Genomic DNA, 16,744 nt, shown 5'->3' with positions numbered 1-16,744 from the left:
CACCCCCCGACACAGCTGCAGGGAGTGTTAAAAAATTGACTTCTTCCACACCAGCTCCAGATTAATTTCTTTCTTTTCTGTAGATTCACCTCCATCCCTTTCTCCTACCCCTTGGGGTTTCCCTCTCCCTTTCCTTACCAGGGACAGGGAAGAGAGGCTGGGGGAGGAATTCTCCTTTGCTACCGTCTGAGCTCTTAAACTCCAGGCCAGGCTCAAAGCAGCACAGCCAGGCAGGAGCAGCTCTGTCTCCCTGCAGAGCACGAAGGGAGCAGAGGAGAAATGAGAAGAGGGAAGATTGGTTTGGTGCCAGCAGCCTTGCAGCAGAGCTCTCTGCCATGGAATGCCTCAGAATTGTCTCTGTCCTCCACTCCCTCACCCAGCAGCCACCGAGAGACAATTTGCTGCTCAGAAACTGGCAAGATGCTAAAGGCAGAGCCTAAAGCTACCAGAGGGGCTCAGCAGGTGGCACCTTGGGGCACAGCAGGTGACAGTGAGGGCATGGCAGGGGCTCAGCAGGTGGCACCTTGGGGCACAGCAGGTGACAGTGAGGGCATGGCAGGGGCTCAGCAGGTGGCACCTTGGGGCGCAGCAGGTGACAGTGAGGGCACAGCAGGTAACAGTGAGGGCATGGCAGGGGCTCAGCAGGTGGCACCTTGGGGCACAGCAGGTGACAGTGAGGGCATGGCAGGGGCTCAGCAGGTGGCACCTTGGGGCACAGCAGGTGACAGTGAGGGCACAGCAGGTGACAGTGAGGGCATGGCAGGTGACAGTGAGGGCATGGCAGGGGCTCAGCAGGTGACAGTGAGGGCACAGCAGGTGACAGTGAGGGCATGGCAGGTGACAGTGAGGGCATGGCAGGTGACAGTGAGGGCATGGCAGGGGCTCAGCAGGTGACAGTGAGGGCACAGCAGGTGACAGTGAGGGCATGGCAGGGGCTCAGCAGGTGACACCTTGGGGCTCAGCAGGTGACAGTGAGGCCACCTCGAGGTCCCACAGGTGCCCCCTGGGTGTGGCAGGTAATGCCCGTGGGCATTGCTCAACCACCCAGGCCAGGCGGTGCAGGCTGCGGGTGGTGCTCAGGGCCCCCCCCAGGCCAGACGGTGCAGGCTGCGGGTGGTGCTCAGCGCCCCCCCCAGGACAGGCGGTGCAGGCTGCGGGTGGTGCTCAGCGCCCCTCCCAGGCCAGGCGGTGCAGGCTGCGGGTGGTGCTCAGCGCCCCCCCCAGGACAGGCGGTGCAGGCTGCGGGTGGTGCTCAGCGCCCCTCCCAGGCCAGGCGGTGCAGGCTGCGGGTGGTGCTCAGCGCCCCCCCCAGGCCAGACGGTGCAGACTGCGGGTGGTGCTCAGCGCCCCCCCCAGGACAGGCATTGCAGTCTGCGGGTGGTGCTCAGCATCCCTCCCAGGCCAGACGGTGCAGGCTGCGGGTGGTGCTCAGCGCCCCTCCCAGGCCAGACGGTGCAGGCTGCGGGTGGTGCTCAGCGCCCCCCCCAGGACAGGCATTGCAGTCTGCGGGTGGTGCTCAGCGCCCCTCCCAGGCCAGACGGTGCAGGCTGCGGGTGGTGCTCAGCATCCCTCCCAGGCCAGGTGGTGCAGGCTGCGGGTGGTGCTCAGCACCCCCCCCAGGCCAGGCAGTGCAGGCTGTGGGTGGTGCTCAGCGCCCCCCCCAGGCCAGACAGTGCAGGGTGCGGGTGGTGCTCAGGGCCCCCCCCAGGCCAGGCGGTGCAGGCTGCGGGTGGTGCTCAGCGCCCCTCCCAGGCCAGGTGGTGCAGGCTGCGGGTGGTGCTCAGCGCCCCCCCCAGGCCAGACGGTGCAGGCTGCGGGTGGTGCTCAGCGCCGCCCCCAGGCCAGGCAGTGCAGGCTGCGGGTGGTGCTCAGCGCCTCCCCCAGGCCAGACGGTGCAGGCTGCGGGTGGTGCTCAGCGCCCCCCCCAGGCCAGACGGTGCAGGCTGCGGGCGGCGGCTAAGAGGCGGTCACCATACTCCAGGCTGCGGTGCAGCCCGGGGGGCACCGAGTCCAGGCCGTGCAGCAGCCCCCAGCAGCCGGCGGCGATGGCGCCGGTGGAGTCGCTGTCGCCACCGTGCAGCACCCCCCGGGCGCACAGCTCGGCCCAGCAGCCGCCGGCCGCCAGCAAGGCCTCCAGGGCCACCATGGGGGCGTCGTGGCCGCTGCGGCCGGCCCAGCCCTGCAGGGCCCAGGCTTTGTAGGCCTCGTCCCGCTCTGCTGCGGAGCTCAGTGCAGGCAGCTGGGGGGGGCCCTGGCCTGACAGCAGCCCCCGGGAGGAGAGGTACCTGAGGGGACAGGGGGACAGTGAGGACATGGGGACAATGGGGACAACAGGGTCAGGGGGACCATGGGGACAGTGGGGGCATGGGGAAAATGGGGCATGGGGACACTGGGGACAATGGGGACACCAGGGCATGGGGACAATGGGGACATTGGGGACAATGGGACATGGGGACATTGGGGACAATGGGGACAATGGTGCATGGGGACAATGGGGACATTGAGAACAATGGGACATGGGACATTGGGGACAATGGGGACAATGGGGCATGGGGACAATGGGGACATTGAGAACAATGGGACATGGGACATTGGGGACAATGGGGACAATGGGGCATGGGGACAATGGGGACATTGAGAACAATGGGACATGGGACATTGGGGACAATGGGGACAATGGGGCATGGGGACAGTGGGGACATTGGGGACAGCAGTGACAGCCAGGGGACACTGGGGACATCCAGGCACTGGGAGAGAGCCTGGCAGGGCACAGTGACCCCAGTGCCCCACATAACCCCCCCCCAGTGCCCTCTCCAGCCCCTCCCAGTGCTCCCAGTCCCCCTCCCGGCACCCCCCGCCCCCCTCACCGCTGCCAGGCATCGCGGAAGAAGGGCCAAGCGCTGGCGTTGTCCTCCAGGGCCACTCCTGTCCCCTCCACGTATTCCCAGGCCAGGGGCAGGACCCTCAGCAGCTCTGCTCCCCAACGCTCCGGGGGCTCCCCCCGGGCCCCCAGTGCTGCGAACAGGGCCACAGCCAGCGCCCCGAGGTAGCCTGAGGGGACAGGGGGTGGTGTGTGTGTGTGTGTGTGGCTCCAGTGTCCCCCCCGGTGTCCCCCCCGTGGCTGGTACCCACCCGTGGGGTGGTGATGAGTCATGCGGCCGCTCTCGATGCTCACCCGGATCAGCGTGGGCAGCTCCCGGGCGTGTGGGTACCTGTGGGGGCATCACTCTGCCCTCTGCCCTGGTCCCTCCCTGTCCCTGTGTCCCCATCCTTGTCCCCGCCTCCACCCCACCACTGCCATCCCCCTTGTCCTTGTCCCTGTCGGCCGTGTCCTCCCCCGACCCCTGTGTCCCTTCCTCCCTCCCTGTCCCTGTGTCCCCAGCTCCGTTCCGCCAACGTTGTCCTCTTTGTCCTTGTCCCCCCCGGCCCTGCCACCTCCGTGTCCCCCTCTGTCCCCTCCTCCCACCCTGCCCTGCTGTCCCCTCCCCATCCCTGTGTCCCCAGCCTTGTCTCCACCTCCACCCCACCGCTGTCCTTGTCCCCTCCATCCCCCTGGCCCCACCATCTCTGTGTCCCTCCCCCGACCCCTCCCTATTGCTGTCCCCATGTCCCCTGGCGCTCCCTGTCCTCCCTCCTGCGGCTCAGACGTCCCCAAGCTCCAGCCCCCCATGTCCCCATGTCTCCAGTCCGTGTCCCTGTCCCCTCCAGCTCCCAGGCTGCCCTGGCCACATCCTCCTCCTTCCCTGCCACAACCTCCCCGCGGTGTCCCTGGCTGTCACCACATCACCTCCTGTCCCCTTCTCTGCAGCACAGACCTCTCCTCTCCCTGTCCTGCCCTGTCCCCATCCCCTCCAGCTCCTGTCCCCATCCCTGTCCCCTCCAGCTCTGCCACTTCCATGTCCCCAACCCCATGCTTCCCCCAATCACCTCTTGGCCCTGGCCCCTCCAGCTCTGTCCCCACCACGTCCCCACCACGTCCCCACCACGTCCCCACCACTGTCCCCTCCCTGGTCATGTCCCCTCCAGCTCTGCCACCTCCGTGTCCCCATCTCCATCCTGTGCCCACACACCCAGCTCTGTCCCCCCTTATCCCCACGTCGTTCCCCCGCTCCTTGTCCCCTCCTGTCCCCCCCCGCCCCTCGTCGCCCCGCGGCAGTCACCGGAGGCCGATCGCCAGGCTGCGCATGGCCGCACCGCAGCCGGTGCCGCTGGGGTTGAAGGGGATCCGATAGCCCTGGGGCTCCCCGGGACGCAGCTGCGAGGTGCCTGGGGGAGGGGTCGGGGTTGTGAGACCCCCTCTGAGACACCTCCCCTCCCTTCAAGCCTCCACAGAGCCCCCACAGCCCCCCACTCACCCAGGATGCTGCTAGGTCCTGGCTTGCGACCCTCCATGTCTCCCATGGCAGCCACGTAGCGGCGAGCCAGCTCCTGCAGCAGGGGCTCCCCCTCCAGCCCTGGGGAGGGGCTCAGTGAGGACCCCCCTCAAATACCCACACCGCAGGGCACCCCCCAAAAGTGGAAGGGACCTCTAAAAGTGAAGAGGAAGGGGAAGAGGAGGGAGAAGAGGAAGACCCCTCCCAGGACAAGCCAACTCCTGCAGCAGGAGGTCCTCCTCCAGCCTTAAAGTGAGGGAGGGTTTAGTGAAGACCCCCCCAAATACCCACACCGGTGGGGACCCCCCCAAAATTGAAGGGGAGGGGGAAGGGGAAGAGGAAGGGGAAAGGGAGGGGGGAAGGGGAAGGGGAAGGGGAAGGGGAAGGGGAAGGGGAAGGGGAAGGGGAAGGGGAAGGGGAAGGGGAAGGGGAAGGGGAAGGGGAAGGGGAAAGGGAAGACACCCCCACGGTGAGGCCCTGCAGCAGGGGTTCCCCTGCCAGCCCTAAAGTGGGGGAGGGTGAGAGTACCCCCCCTCAAATACCCACACGGGCAGGGACCCCCTAAAAGTGACCTCACGGCAGCACCCCCTAAGGGTGAGGGAAGGGAATGCAGCTCCATAGGGACCCCCACCCAGGGAGTGGTGAGCAAAGGGGACCCCCCCTCAAAAAGGACTCCAAAACTCCAGGGGGGGGAAGGGGGCCGAGAGCCACGGGGACCCCTCCTGAGCACTCCAAGCCCCCTGAGGGACCCCCCATAAAGCCCAGGAGACAAGGTCCCCCCAAACCTGCTGAGGCACCCCCCAGTTCCAATGGTACACAAGGACCCCCCCCACACATTTCCAGCTCCCCCCATTCCATCCCACTCCCCACCCTTCCAGCCCCCCTGATTACATCCCCCCTCATTCCACCCCCTCACTCCAGCCCCCCATTCCACCCCTCCTCATTCTCCCCCTCATTGCCCCCCAATTGCAGCTCCTCCCCTATTCCAACCCCCCCTTTCCAGCCCCCCCGATTCCAGCCCCCGATTTCACCTCCCCCCAGTGTCCCCATTCCAGCCCCACCACTTCCAGTTCCACCCCAAATCCAGCACCCCCAGCACCCCCATTCCAGCCCACCCTGATTCCATCCCCCCCCGATTTCACCCTCCCCATTCCAATATCCCTCCTCCCATTCCAGTCCCCCCACTTCCAGCCTCGTCTCCCAAATCCAGGCCCCCCAAATCCAGGCCCCCAGCCCCCCATTCCAGTGGGCCCCCCCAAATTCCAGCCCCCCATTTCAACCCCACTATTTCAAACCCCCCTTCCAGTCCCCCCTGATTCTAACCCCCCCGATTTCACCCCCCCATTCCAGCCTCCCCCCCCCCCCCCTAAGTCCAGGCCCCCAGCACCCCCCATTCTGGTCCTTCCTAATTCCAGCCCCCCCATTCCACCCCTCCCCATTACAACCCTACTATTCCTACCCCCCCCTTCCATCCCCCTCCGATTCCATCGCCCCCCCCCCTTTAATCACCCCCCCGCGCCCCCCCCGTTCCGGTGGGTCCCCCCCAATTCCAGCCCCGCCCCAGCCCCTCCCCCACCTGTGGCCAGCCCCTCGGCCGTGGCCAGCTGCAGGACGGTGTCATCGCTCACCGGCCACTGGGGGGGCTCCAGGCTGATGGCCTCCAGCCCCCCCAGCTCTGCCAGCTGGGCATGGATCAGGGGGCCCTGGGTGCAGTACTCCCACAGCCCCCCCCGGTAGCCCAGGGCATCGCCCACCCCGCTCAGCACCAGCGCAGCCTCGTAGGCAGCCACCGAGGGCACCCTGGGGGCAGGGGAAAACGGCGGGGAGGGGGGCTTCAGGTGGGCACCAGGCATGGGAAGGGAGGAGGGGGGATGTGGGGGGGGTATAAGAGGGGTATGAAGGGCATTGAGGGGCATGGAAGGGCGTGGGAGGCTTTGAGGGGGGTAAAGGATGGTGTTGGGGGGCATGAGGGGGGGTGGGGGCAGGGAGGGGCATTGAGGACATGGGGGGACATGGGGGGGGCATAGGATGATGTTGAGGGGCATGGGGGGGCATGGACGGGTATGGAGGGCATTGAGGGGCATGGGGGGCATGGAGGGGATGTGGGGGGGACATGGAAGGGCATGGAGGGGCATGGGGGGAGATGGAAGGTTGGACACAGGGCTGGGGCTACCCAAAGGGGCATGGAAGGGCCCAAGGAGGCTCCCTAAGGGTCTGGGGGGTGCCCAAGCTAGAGCCAGGGGATGCCCAAAGGGGCATGAAGGGGCATGGGTGGGGGGCATGGAGGGGCATAGAAGGACTTGGAAGGGCATGAGGGTGGGGCTATGGAGGGGCTTGGGGGGGCATGGAGGGCATGGAGGGTGGGCGTAGGGCTGGGGGTACCCAGGGGCCACTCACTTCTCCTCCATTGCAGAAGCAGCTGGCACTGCCCATCAGGGGCTGGGCACGGTGCCAGCGCTGGCCAGGGGCCCTTAAGGAGGCCGAGGAGACCTCAGGAGGTGGGGGATGGGTGGAGGGGCACGGGGAGGGCACTGTCCCCATGGGCAGGACCCAAAGCTGCTGTCCCTGGGGTGTGGGAGATTGGAGGAAGGGTCTGGGGGGGTGCAAAAAGCCACTGAGAGGGGAGTGGTGGAGCTCTGAGGGGCACCCAAAGGGGCATGGAGGGCATGGAGGGGCACGAAGGAGCCTGGAGAGGCTCCCTTATCTGGGCCTGGGGGGGTGCCCAAAGCCGGGGGGGGGCCCAGAGGGGCCTAGGGGGTGCCCAAAGGGACCTGGAAATGCTTGGAGGGGCTTGGAGGGTCCCCAAAGCCAGGGGATGCCCACAGGAGTCTGGAGGGTGCCCAAAGCCAAGGGATGCCCAGAGGGGCCTGGGGAGGATGCTGCTGGGGTCTGGGAAGGGAGGTGCTGGGGTGGGAAGTTTGGTGGTGAGCAGAGAGGAGGAGAAGCTCTTCCTTAAATCCCAGAGCCCTCATTCCACAGGGAGCTGGCACAGCCTGGGCACAGCCCCCAGCATGCCAGGCCTGGAGCAGGGCAGCCCTTGGGTCCTGGCTCCTCCAGCACCACCTTGTCCTGGATCTTCCTGGCCCAGATGAGGCCAAAGAAGACACAAATCCCTGGTGTGGAATCCTGGAATGGGTTGGAAAGGTCACCCCGTGCCAGGCCTGGAGCAGGGCAGCAGGGAGCAGGGAGAAGTCCTCTGAGGGCATCAAGTCCAGTTGGTACCCCAGGGGGCTTAAGGTCCAGTGCCAGGCCTGGAGCAGGGCAGCTCCTGGGGCTGGAGAAGTCCTCTGAGGGCATCAAGTCCAGCTGGTACCCCAGGGGGCTTAAGATCCAGGGCCAGGCCTGGAGCATGGCAGCCTCTGGCTCCTCCAGCACCACCTTGTCCTGGATCTTCCTGGCCCAGATGATGCCAAGCAGCTGCCACAGAGAGCCTGGCACCTTCTTGCCCCCCACCCCTCTGAGGTCCCCTCAGGTCCCCTGTGAGCCTGCTCCAGCCCCAGGGCTCTCAGCTTTGCTCCTCACAGAGCTGTTCCAGGCCCTTCAGCCTCCTCACAGCCTCCCCTGGGTGCTCCCCAGCAGCTGACTGTGCCTCTGGAACTGGGGAGCCCAGACCTGGGCACAGGGCTGCAGCTGTGGGCTTAGCAGGGCAGAGCAGAGGGGCAGCAGAACCTTCCCTGCCCTGCTCCCCACTTTCTGCTCCATGCCCCCCAGGATGCCCCTGGAGCCTTCCTGGCCACATTGCTGACCCACGGAGGGCTCCTTGCCTGCAGCACTCCCAGGTCCCTCTCCGTGGAGCTGCCTCCCAGCAGCTCCATCCCTCAGCTGCACCCTGCAGGGGTTGCTCCTGCCCCGGGCAGAGCTCTGCTCTTGCTCTGCTTCATCCCAGACCTGGAGCCGATCCACACACATTCAGGTGGAGCCCTCTGACCCTGCCGTCCGTGCCCCCTGCCCCTGGTCCTGTCCCTGGGCACCACTCAGCAAAGCCTGGCCCCAGCCCGCTGAAGCCAGACCTTGGAGTATTGATCAGCATTGATCGGAACAGGCAGCGGCAGCTCCGGGCAGGGGCTGGGGGCGCAACAGGGATCAGAGCAGGCAGCGGCGGCTCCGGGCAGGGGCTGGGGTCGCAGAGGGGATCAGAGCAGGCAGCGGCGGCTCCGGGCAGGGGCTGGGGTCGCAGCAGGGATCAGAGCAGGCAGCGGCGGCTCCGGGCAGGGGCTGGGGTCGCAGCAGGGATCAGAGCAGGCAGCGGCGGCTCCGGGCAGGGGCTGGGGGCGCAGAGGGGATCAGAGCAGGCAGCGGCAGCTCCGGGCAGGGGCTGGGATCGCAGCAGGGATCAGAGGAGGCAGCGGCGGCTCCGGGCAGGGGCTGGGGGCGCAGCAGGGATCAGAGGAGGCAGCGGCAGCTCCGGGCAGGGGCTGGGGGCGCAGAGGGGATCAGAGCAGGCAGCGGCGGCTCCGGGCAGGGGCTGGGATGGCAGCAGGGATCAGAGCAGGCAGCGGCGGCTCCGGGCAGGGGCTGGGGCGCAGCAGGGATCAGAGGAGGCAGCGGCGGCTCCGGGCAGGGGCTGGGGTCGCAGCAGGGATCAGAGCAGGCAGCGGCGGCTCCGGGCAGGGGCTGGGGGCGCAGAGGGGATCAGAGGAGGCAGCGGCGGCTCCAGGCAGGGGCTGGGGTCGCAGAGGGGATCAGAGGAGGCAGCGGCAGCTCCGGGCAGGGGCTGGGATCGCAGCAGGGATCAGAGGAGGCAGCGGCGGCTCCGGGCAGGGGCTGGGGGCGCAGCAGGGATCAGAGGAGGCAGCGGCAGCTCCGGGCAGGGGCTGGGGGCGCAGAGGGGATCAGAGCAGGCAGCGGCGGCTCCGGGCAGGGGCTGGGGTCGCAGCAGGGATCAGAGGAGGCAGCGGCGGCTCCGGGCAGGGGCTGGGGTCGCAGCGGGCAGCAGCAGCTGAGCTTCCCCCGGCAATAAACTCCTCTGGTTCCAATGGGAGCTGCAAGATCCAGGCCGGGCAGAAGCAGCCCTCCGGGGCCACAGCTTCACTGCCTGTTCCCAGCTGCAAGGAAAAACTCTCCCAGTTGAGACGTTCATAGAATCATAGAATCAATAAAGGCTGGAAAAGGCCTCAAGGATCAGCAAGTCCAACCTGCTACCCAACACCTCCTGACAACTTAACTATGGCTCCAAGTGCCACATCCAGTCCCCCCTTGAACACCCCCAGGGATGGTGACTCCACCACCTCCCTGGGCAGCACATCCCAGTGGCCAACAACTCTTTCTGTGCAGAACTTTCTCCTCACCTCCAGCCTAAACCTCCCCTGGCACAGCTTGAGACTGTGTCCTCTTGTTCTGGTGATGGTTGCCTGGGGGAAGAGACCAACCCCCACCTGGCTACAACCTCCCTTCAGGTTGTTGTAGAGAGCAAGAAGGTCTCCCCTGAGCCTCCTCTTCTCCAGGCTAAGCAACCCCAGCTCCCTCAGCCTCTCCTCACAGGGCTGTGCTCCAGACCCCTCCCCAGCTTTGTTGCCCTTCTCTGGACACATTCAAGAGTCTCAATATATCTCTTGAATTGAGGAGCCCAGAGCTGGACACAGGACTCAAGGTGTGGCCTAACCAGTGCTGAGCACAGGGCAGGATGAGCTCCCTGCTCCTGCTGGCCACACTGCTCCTGATGTAGGCCAGGATGCCCTTGGCCTTCTTGGCCACCTGGTCCAGCTCCCAGTGGAGACAGAGGAGTCTTGTGAAGCTTTATTCGGGTAAAGGGAGACCCCACAGGACAATTCCTGGTGGGGTCTCTCCAATTGCTGAGGCCACAGCTCCCCTTGGATCCTAAATTCCTGGATGCAAATTTCCCTCTCCCTTTCCCCACTGGCTTCAGCTACTCAGGATTTAGTCTTTCCTGGAGCACCTACTGCATCTCCCCCTTCATGCCCCCACTGCTTCACACATCCTCTGCTCGTTTCAATTAGGTTCCTCACTTCTCTGGGTGGAGAGGTTCATATTAACTGAATATTCAGCAGCCTGTTAAGCCTGGGCTCTGTCCTCAAAGCTCAGCAGCTCAGGCTGTGCTCAGTGTCTGCTGCTTTCAGACAGCCCCCAGCTGATGGACAGCAAGGTTCAAGAGAAGGCACTTGGCAGATGCCCCTCTGTGGTTCATGCACAGAGAGAAGAGGAACTGTCTGGTTCCTCCCTTTCTCTTCCAGCCTCCCTCAGACAATTCCTCCTTTGTGGAGACCCTGCTTACTTTTGATCCCATCAGTCCCTCTTCTTTGTCCTTACAAAATCCATTCACCTTTAGCTTCATCCTTTCCTCTTGGCTTATTTCTGATGTTGGTAGGGATGGTTCCTGCCCATGGCCATTCCTGGCTCATCAGGAGGCCTCCACAGACCCAGCAATTGGTTAAGTTCTCTGCCTCTTTGCTGACTACAGCTACACATTTTTGCCTACAAAAGGGAGTCCCAGTTCCTTGTCTGTCTTTCCCTTGAGCTCTTTCTGTGGTGTGCTCACCTCATTTCCAGCTGAGCTTTAGACACCGGTGCCTGTAAGGCTTTTGTTGTATTCTGCAGCTGGCCTGATCCTGAAGCCCTCTGTTATCACTGAGACCCCACTGCCCTGGCTTACTGAAGCAGATCCAGGGTTGCCCTTTTGAGCAGGCCTGGCCTCTATGGATGCCTCTTATGCCCACTTTTTGGGCTATCCAATAGGTCTGCCAAATCCAGCTGGCAGCCAGGCACCAGTGGTGTCCCCCAGGGATCAGTGCTGGGCCCCATCCTGTTCAATATCTTTACTGATGATCTGGGTGAGGGGATTGAGTCCATCATCAGTAAATTTGCAGATGACACCAAGCTGGGGGCAGGAGTTGATCTGTTAGAGGGTAGGAGAGCTCTGCAGAGGGACCTTGCCAGGCTGGAGAGATGGGCAGAGTCCAACATGATGGCATTCAACAAGTCCAAGTGCCAGATGCTGCACATTGGCCACAACAACCCCAGGCAGGGCTACAGGCTGGGGTCAGAGTGACTGGAGAGCAGCCAGGCAGAGAGGGACCTGGGGGTACTGGCTGAGAGCCGCTGAACATGAGCCAGCAGTGTGTCCAGGTGGCCAAGAAGGCCAATGGCATCCTGGCCTGCAGCAGGAAGAGTGTGGCCAGAAGGAGCAGGGAAGTCCTTGTGCCCTGTACTCAGCACTGCTGAGGCCACACCTTGAGTCCTGTGTCCAGCTCTGGGCTCCTCAGCTTAGGAAAGATGTTGAGGTGCTGGAAGGTGTCCAGAGAAGGGCAACAAAGCTGGGGAGGGGTCTGGAGCACAGCCCTGTGAGGACAGCCCTGTGAGGGGAGACTGAGGGAGCTGGGGTTGCTTAGCCTGGAGAAGAGGAGGCTCAGGGGAGACCTTCTTGCTCTCTACAACAACCTGAAAGGAGGTTGGAGCCAGATGGAGATTGGTCTCTTCAGTATCAGTATCACTAAGGTTGGAAGAGACCTCAAAGATCATCGAGTCCAACCTGTCACCACAGACCTCATGACTAGAGTAGGGAGGACGCTACTGCCCACTGCAGGCTTGAACTCATGACCTTCTCATTAAGGGTCTGATGCACTACCAACTGAGCCACATCTGCCTTCTCCCAGGCCCCCAGCACCAGAACAAGAGGACACAGTCTGAAGCTGTGCCAGGAGAGGTTTAGGCTGGAGGTGAGGAGAAAGTTCTTCACAGAGAGAGTAATTGGCCATTGGGATGTGCTGCCCAGGGAGGTGGTGGAGTCACCATCCCTGGAGGTGTTCAAGAGGTGATTGGTTGTGGCACTTGGAGCCGTAGTTTAGTTAGTCAGGAGATGTTGGGTGATAGGTTGGACTTGGTGATCTTTGAAGTCTTTTCCAGCCTTATTGATTCTATGATTCTATGATAGCTCAGTACACTTCTTGGGTTTCTGACAGCTCCTGAGTCAATGTGGGTGTGAGAGACAAAGCTACAGTGTCTATTCCTTCCAGTGCTGACCTGTTGAGAACACTGTGGCTTTAATGACAGTGACAAAGTCATTACAGGCCATAACAGCTGGCAGCCAGCCCCAAACCAGAACTGAGCACAGGACTCAAGGTGTGGCCTACCCAAGGCAGAGTACAGGGGCACAATGACTTCCCTGCTCCTGCTGGCCACACTATTCCTAATGCAGGCCAGGATGCCATTGGCCTTCTTGGCCACCTGGGCACACTGCAGGCTCATGTTTAGGCAGCTGTCAATCAGCACCCCCAGGTCCCTCTCTGCCTGGCTGCTCTCCAGCCACTCTGACCCCAGCCTGTAGCTCTGCATGGGGTTGCTGTGGCCAAAGTGCAGCACTCAGCACTTGGACTTGTTGAATGACATCCTGTTGGACTCCACCCATCTCTCCAGTCGGTTGAGGTCCCTCTGCAGAGCCTTTCTACCCTCTAACTGACTAACATCTGCTCCTAACTTGGTGTCATCTGCAAACTTGCTGATGACTGACTCGACTCCCTCATCCAGATCATCAGTGAAGATGTTAAAGAGAATGGGACCCAGCACTGGTTCCTGGGGCACACCACTGGTGCCTGGCTGCCAGCTGGCTGTGGCACCATTCACCACCACTCTCTGGGCTTGGCCCTCCAGCCAGTTCCTAACCTGGTGTTAGGTACCATGTTAGGTGTTGGGTACTAGGTTAGGTGTTGGGTACCAGGTTGGACTTGATGATTCCTGAGGTCTTTTCAAGCCCAGTTGATTCTGGGATTCTTTTATTAGAATAAACCTTTATTAGAATAAACCAAACCAGGTTGGAAGAGACCTTCAAGATCATCGTGTCCAACCCATCAACCAATCCAACCCACCCAAACAGCTAACCCATGGCACCAAGCACCCCATCAAGTCTCCTTCTGAACACCCTCAACAACGGCGACTCCACCACCTCCCCAGGCAACCCATTCCAATGGGCAATCACTCTTTCTGTATAGAACTTCTTCCTAACATCCAACCTGAACCTCCCCTGGCGCAGCCTGAGACTGTGTCCTCTTGTTCTGGTACTGGGTGCCTGGGAGAAGAGACCATCATCCTCCTGTCTACAACCTCCCTTCAGGTAGTTGTAGAGAGTGATAAGGTCACCCCTGAGTCTCCTCTTCTCCAGGCTAAGCAGCCCCAGCTCCCTCAGCCTCTCCTCATAGGGCTGTGTTCCAAACCCCTCACCAACTTTGTTGCTCTTCTCTGGACTCGTTCCAGCAAGTCAACCTCCTTCCTAAACTGAGGGGCCCAGAACTGGACACAGTACTCGAGGTGTGGCCTAACCAGTGCAGTGTACAGGGGCAGAATGACCTCCCTGCTCCTGCTGGCCACACTGTTCTTGATGCAGGCCAGGATGCCATTGGCCTTCTTGGCTGCCTGGGCACACTGCATTCTATGAAACACTTCAGCACCAGGAAGGCAACAGCAGCCTGGTCAACACCAGCACACCAGTTCCTGGAGGGTCAGAAGGAGGGAGGTGCTCACAGCAACCTCCCATCCGTTTCTTCCAGCTTGGAAGTCAAATTTTCCAGGGCATTGGAGGTCTTGACTCGAGTGTGATGTCCACCTGTGCTCAGCTCTCTTGACTGCTGGTTCCATGGTTCACAACTCTTGGTATGGTCCGTGACACTTGGCCACCAGTGGAGCTTCCTACCACCCTTTAACTAGGACCCAGGGTCCTGGCTGGATGTTATGAACAGCAAGACCCAAAGGCAGGCTCTGTGCCAGCCAAGCTTCCTGTCAGGAGACAGTATCCTGGCTTCAGTACACATCACTGATGTCCAGCTCCCCACTGGGCTGAGGATTTGCATAGTAAGGAAGCCTGAGCTTCAGAGGGGGGTAGCTGTGCATCCCTTCTGGGTCTGGCTCATGTCCTAGCCAAAGCCAGTGGTAGAATCTGCATCCATGGCATTTGGGTTTCTAATCTCAAAAGATGTTTCTTGGTTCCCCCCTTCATTTCTTCTACTCAGCCTCCACTATTCCATACCTCGAAACTATTTGTCCCAGAGCCACTTTAATATCTGATCCAGTGTTTGCTGAAGCAACTGGGAAAGCCTCTGGCCACCCTGTTAAGCTGGCATGCTGTTGCCAAAGGTATTCAAACCACAGTATCACAGTATCACTTAGGTTGGAAAGGACCTCGAGGATCATCGAGTCCAACCTGACACCGCAGACCCCATGACTAGACCATGGCACCAAGTGCCACGTCCAATCTCCCCTTGAACGCCTCCAGGGTCGATGACTCAACCACCTCCCTGGGCAACCCGTCCCAATGCCGAATGACTCGCTCGGTGAAGAACTTCCTCCTCACCTCGAGTCTGAACCTCCCCTGGCGCAGCTTGAGACTGTGTCCCCTTGTTCTGGTGCTGGTTGCCTGGGAGAAGAGGCCAACTCCCTCCTGGCTACAACCACCCTTCAGGTAGTTGTAGAGGGCAATAAGGTCACCCCTGAGCCTCCTCTTCTCCAGGCTAAACAATCCCAGCTCCCTCAGCCTCTCCTCATAGGGCTTGTGTTCAAGGCCTCTCCCCAGCCTTGTTGCCCTTCTCTGGACACGCTCAAGTGTCTCAATGTCCTTCTTAAACTGAGGAGCCCAGAACTGGACACAGTACTCAAGGTGCGGCCTAACCAGAGCAGAGTACAGGGGCACTATGACCTCCCTGCTCCTGCTGGCCACACTATTCCTAATGCAGGCCAGAATGCCATTGGCCCTCCTGGCCACCTGAGCACACTGCTGGCTCATATTCAGGTGGCTGTCGATCAGCACACCCAGGTCCCTCTCTGTCTGGGAGCTCTCCAGCCACTCCGACCCCAGCCTATAGCTCTGCATGGGATTGCCATAGCCAAAGTGCAGCACTCGGCACTTGGACTTGTTGAAAGCCATCCCATTGGACTCTGCCCATCTTTCCAGTTGGTCGAGGTCCCTCTGCAGAGCCTTTCTACCCTCTAATTGACTAACATCTGCCCCTAACTTTGTGTCATCTGCAAACTTGCTGATGACTGACTCAACCCCTTCATCCAGATCATCAACGAATATGTTGAAGAGGACAGGGCCCAGCACTGATCCCTGGGGGACACCACTGGTGACTGGCCTCCAGCTGGATGCGGCACCGTTCACGACCACTCTCTGGGCCCGGCCCTCCAGCCAGTTCCTAACCCAGCACAGAGTGTAGTGGTCCAATCCACAGGCTGACAGCTTAGTCAGCAGTTTGCTGTGGGGGACGGTGTCAAAGGCCTTGCTGAAGTCTAGGTAGACCACATCCACAGGCCTCCCCACATCCACCAGGCGGGTCACCTGATCATAGAAAGAGATCAGGTTGGAGAGGCAGGATCTGCCCTTCCTGAATCCATGTTGGCTGGACCTGAGCCCTTGGCCATCCTTCAGGTGCGCAGTTATTGCTGCCAGGATAATGACCTTCCCACTCAGGGCACTTCAGTAGCATTCCCCTGACCCCACTGGGATGGGGCACAGCCCAGGGTTGCCCTCCCCATGCAGCTTCCCTTGTAACCCCGGCACAAACCAAGCAGCCTGCAATAGCTCTTTCTGCTAGCCCCAAAAGACCCAAAGCAGCTTGAGGAAGGTTTCTGCCACCGATCCTCAGAGCCCCAGCGGCTCTCTTATTTGTGTTTGCACACAATTAAGACCTCAGTGTTTGCAGAGCCAAAGCCTTTGGCACAAGTCGTTTACCGCTTATCTCCTTCTTTCACATATTGTTTACCGCTTATCTCCTTTCTTCTGCCGCACTATCTTCAGTTATCTCCAACTCCCCTGGCAGAAAAGACACTTCCTTCAGCGGCTGGACGGCTGGGAGCAAAGGGAGAGTCTGGCAGAAGTGTTGCTTTCCAAGCTGCTTCATCTGCCAGTCGGTTTCCCATTGTCCTGCCTGATGCCCCTTGACATCTCTCGTTGCCACTGCCTCGGGCGAATTCACCACCTCCAACAGGTGAATAATGAAACCCTCATGAGGTAATCACACAATCATAGAATCAATCAGATTGGAAAAGACCTCAGAGATCATCAAATCCTACCTAGTACCCAACACCTCCTGACAACTGAACCACGGCTCCAGGTGCCACATCCAATCCTTTTCTGAACACCTCCAGGGATGGTGACTCCACCACCTCCCTGGGCAGCACATCCCAATGGCCAATCTCTCTTGCTGGGAAGAACTTTCTCCTCACCTCCAGCCTAAATCTCCCCTGGTGTAGCTTGAGGCTGTGTCCTCTTGTTCTGGTGCTGCTTGCCTGGGAGAAGAGACCAAGCCCCACCTGGCTACAACCTCCCTTCAGGTAGTTGTAGACAGCAATGAGGTCTCCCCTGAGCCTCCTCTTCTCCAAGGTCTTTCCTCTTCAGGTCAATAATCCTCTCCCCTCCCACAGTTCCCCAC

At 61.4% G+C, this 16,744-nt stretch overlaps 1 protein-coding gene across 1 annotated transcript; it reads right to left on the bottom strand.

The window, feature by feature from the left end:
- Positions 1-1,231: 1,231 nt before the first annotated feature.
- LOC137456650 (ADP-ribosylhydrolase ARH1-like) lies at positions 1,232-6,797 on the bottom strand. Its single transcript, XM_068168221.1, has 7 exons — positions 6,771-6,797; positions 5,950-6,173; positions 4,356-4,454; positions 4,161-4,266; positions 3,133-3,212; positions 2,868-3,051; positions 1,232-2,285 (listed from the first exon to the last, which is right to left on the bottom strand). The coding sequence occupies exons 1-7, from the start codon at positions 6,779-6,781 to the stop codon at positions 1,913-1,915; spliced, it is 1,077 nt and encodes a 358-aa protein (XP_068024322.1). The 5' UTR covers positions 6,782-6,797; the 3' UTR covers positions 1,232-1,912.
- Between the last annotated feature and the right edge of the window lie 9,947 nt (positions 6,798-16,744).

Source organism: Melanerpes formicivorus, unplaced genomic scaffold (assembly GCF_026170545.1).
Source record: "Melanerpes formicivorus ecotype bairdi unplaced genomic scaffold, bMelFor1.0.p_v2 SCAF_134, whole genome shotgun sequence".
NCBI lineage: Eukaryota > Metazoa > Chordata > Aves > Piciformes > Picidae > Melanerpes > Melanerpes formicivorus.
This window is presented reverse-complemented; position numbering and strand designations above follow the sequence as displayed.

Coding starts and splice junctions, on each gene's coding strand:
- LOC137456650 (XM_068168221.1), bottom strand. Junction 4,455..5,949: donor GGCCGAGGGGCTGGCCACAG/GTGGGGGAGGGG, acceptor GCCCCTCCCCAG/GGCTGGAGGGGGAGCCCCTG. Junction 2,286..2,867: donor TTCCGCGATGCCTGGCAGCG/GTGAGGGGGGCG, acceptor CTGTCCCCTCAG/GTACCTCTCCTCCCGGGGGC.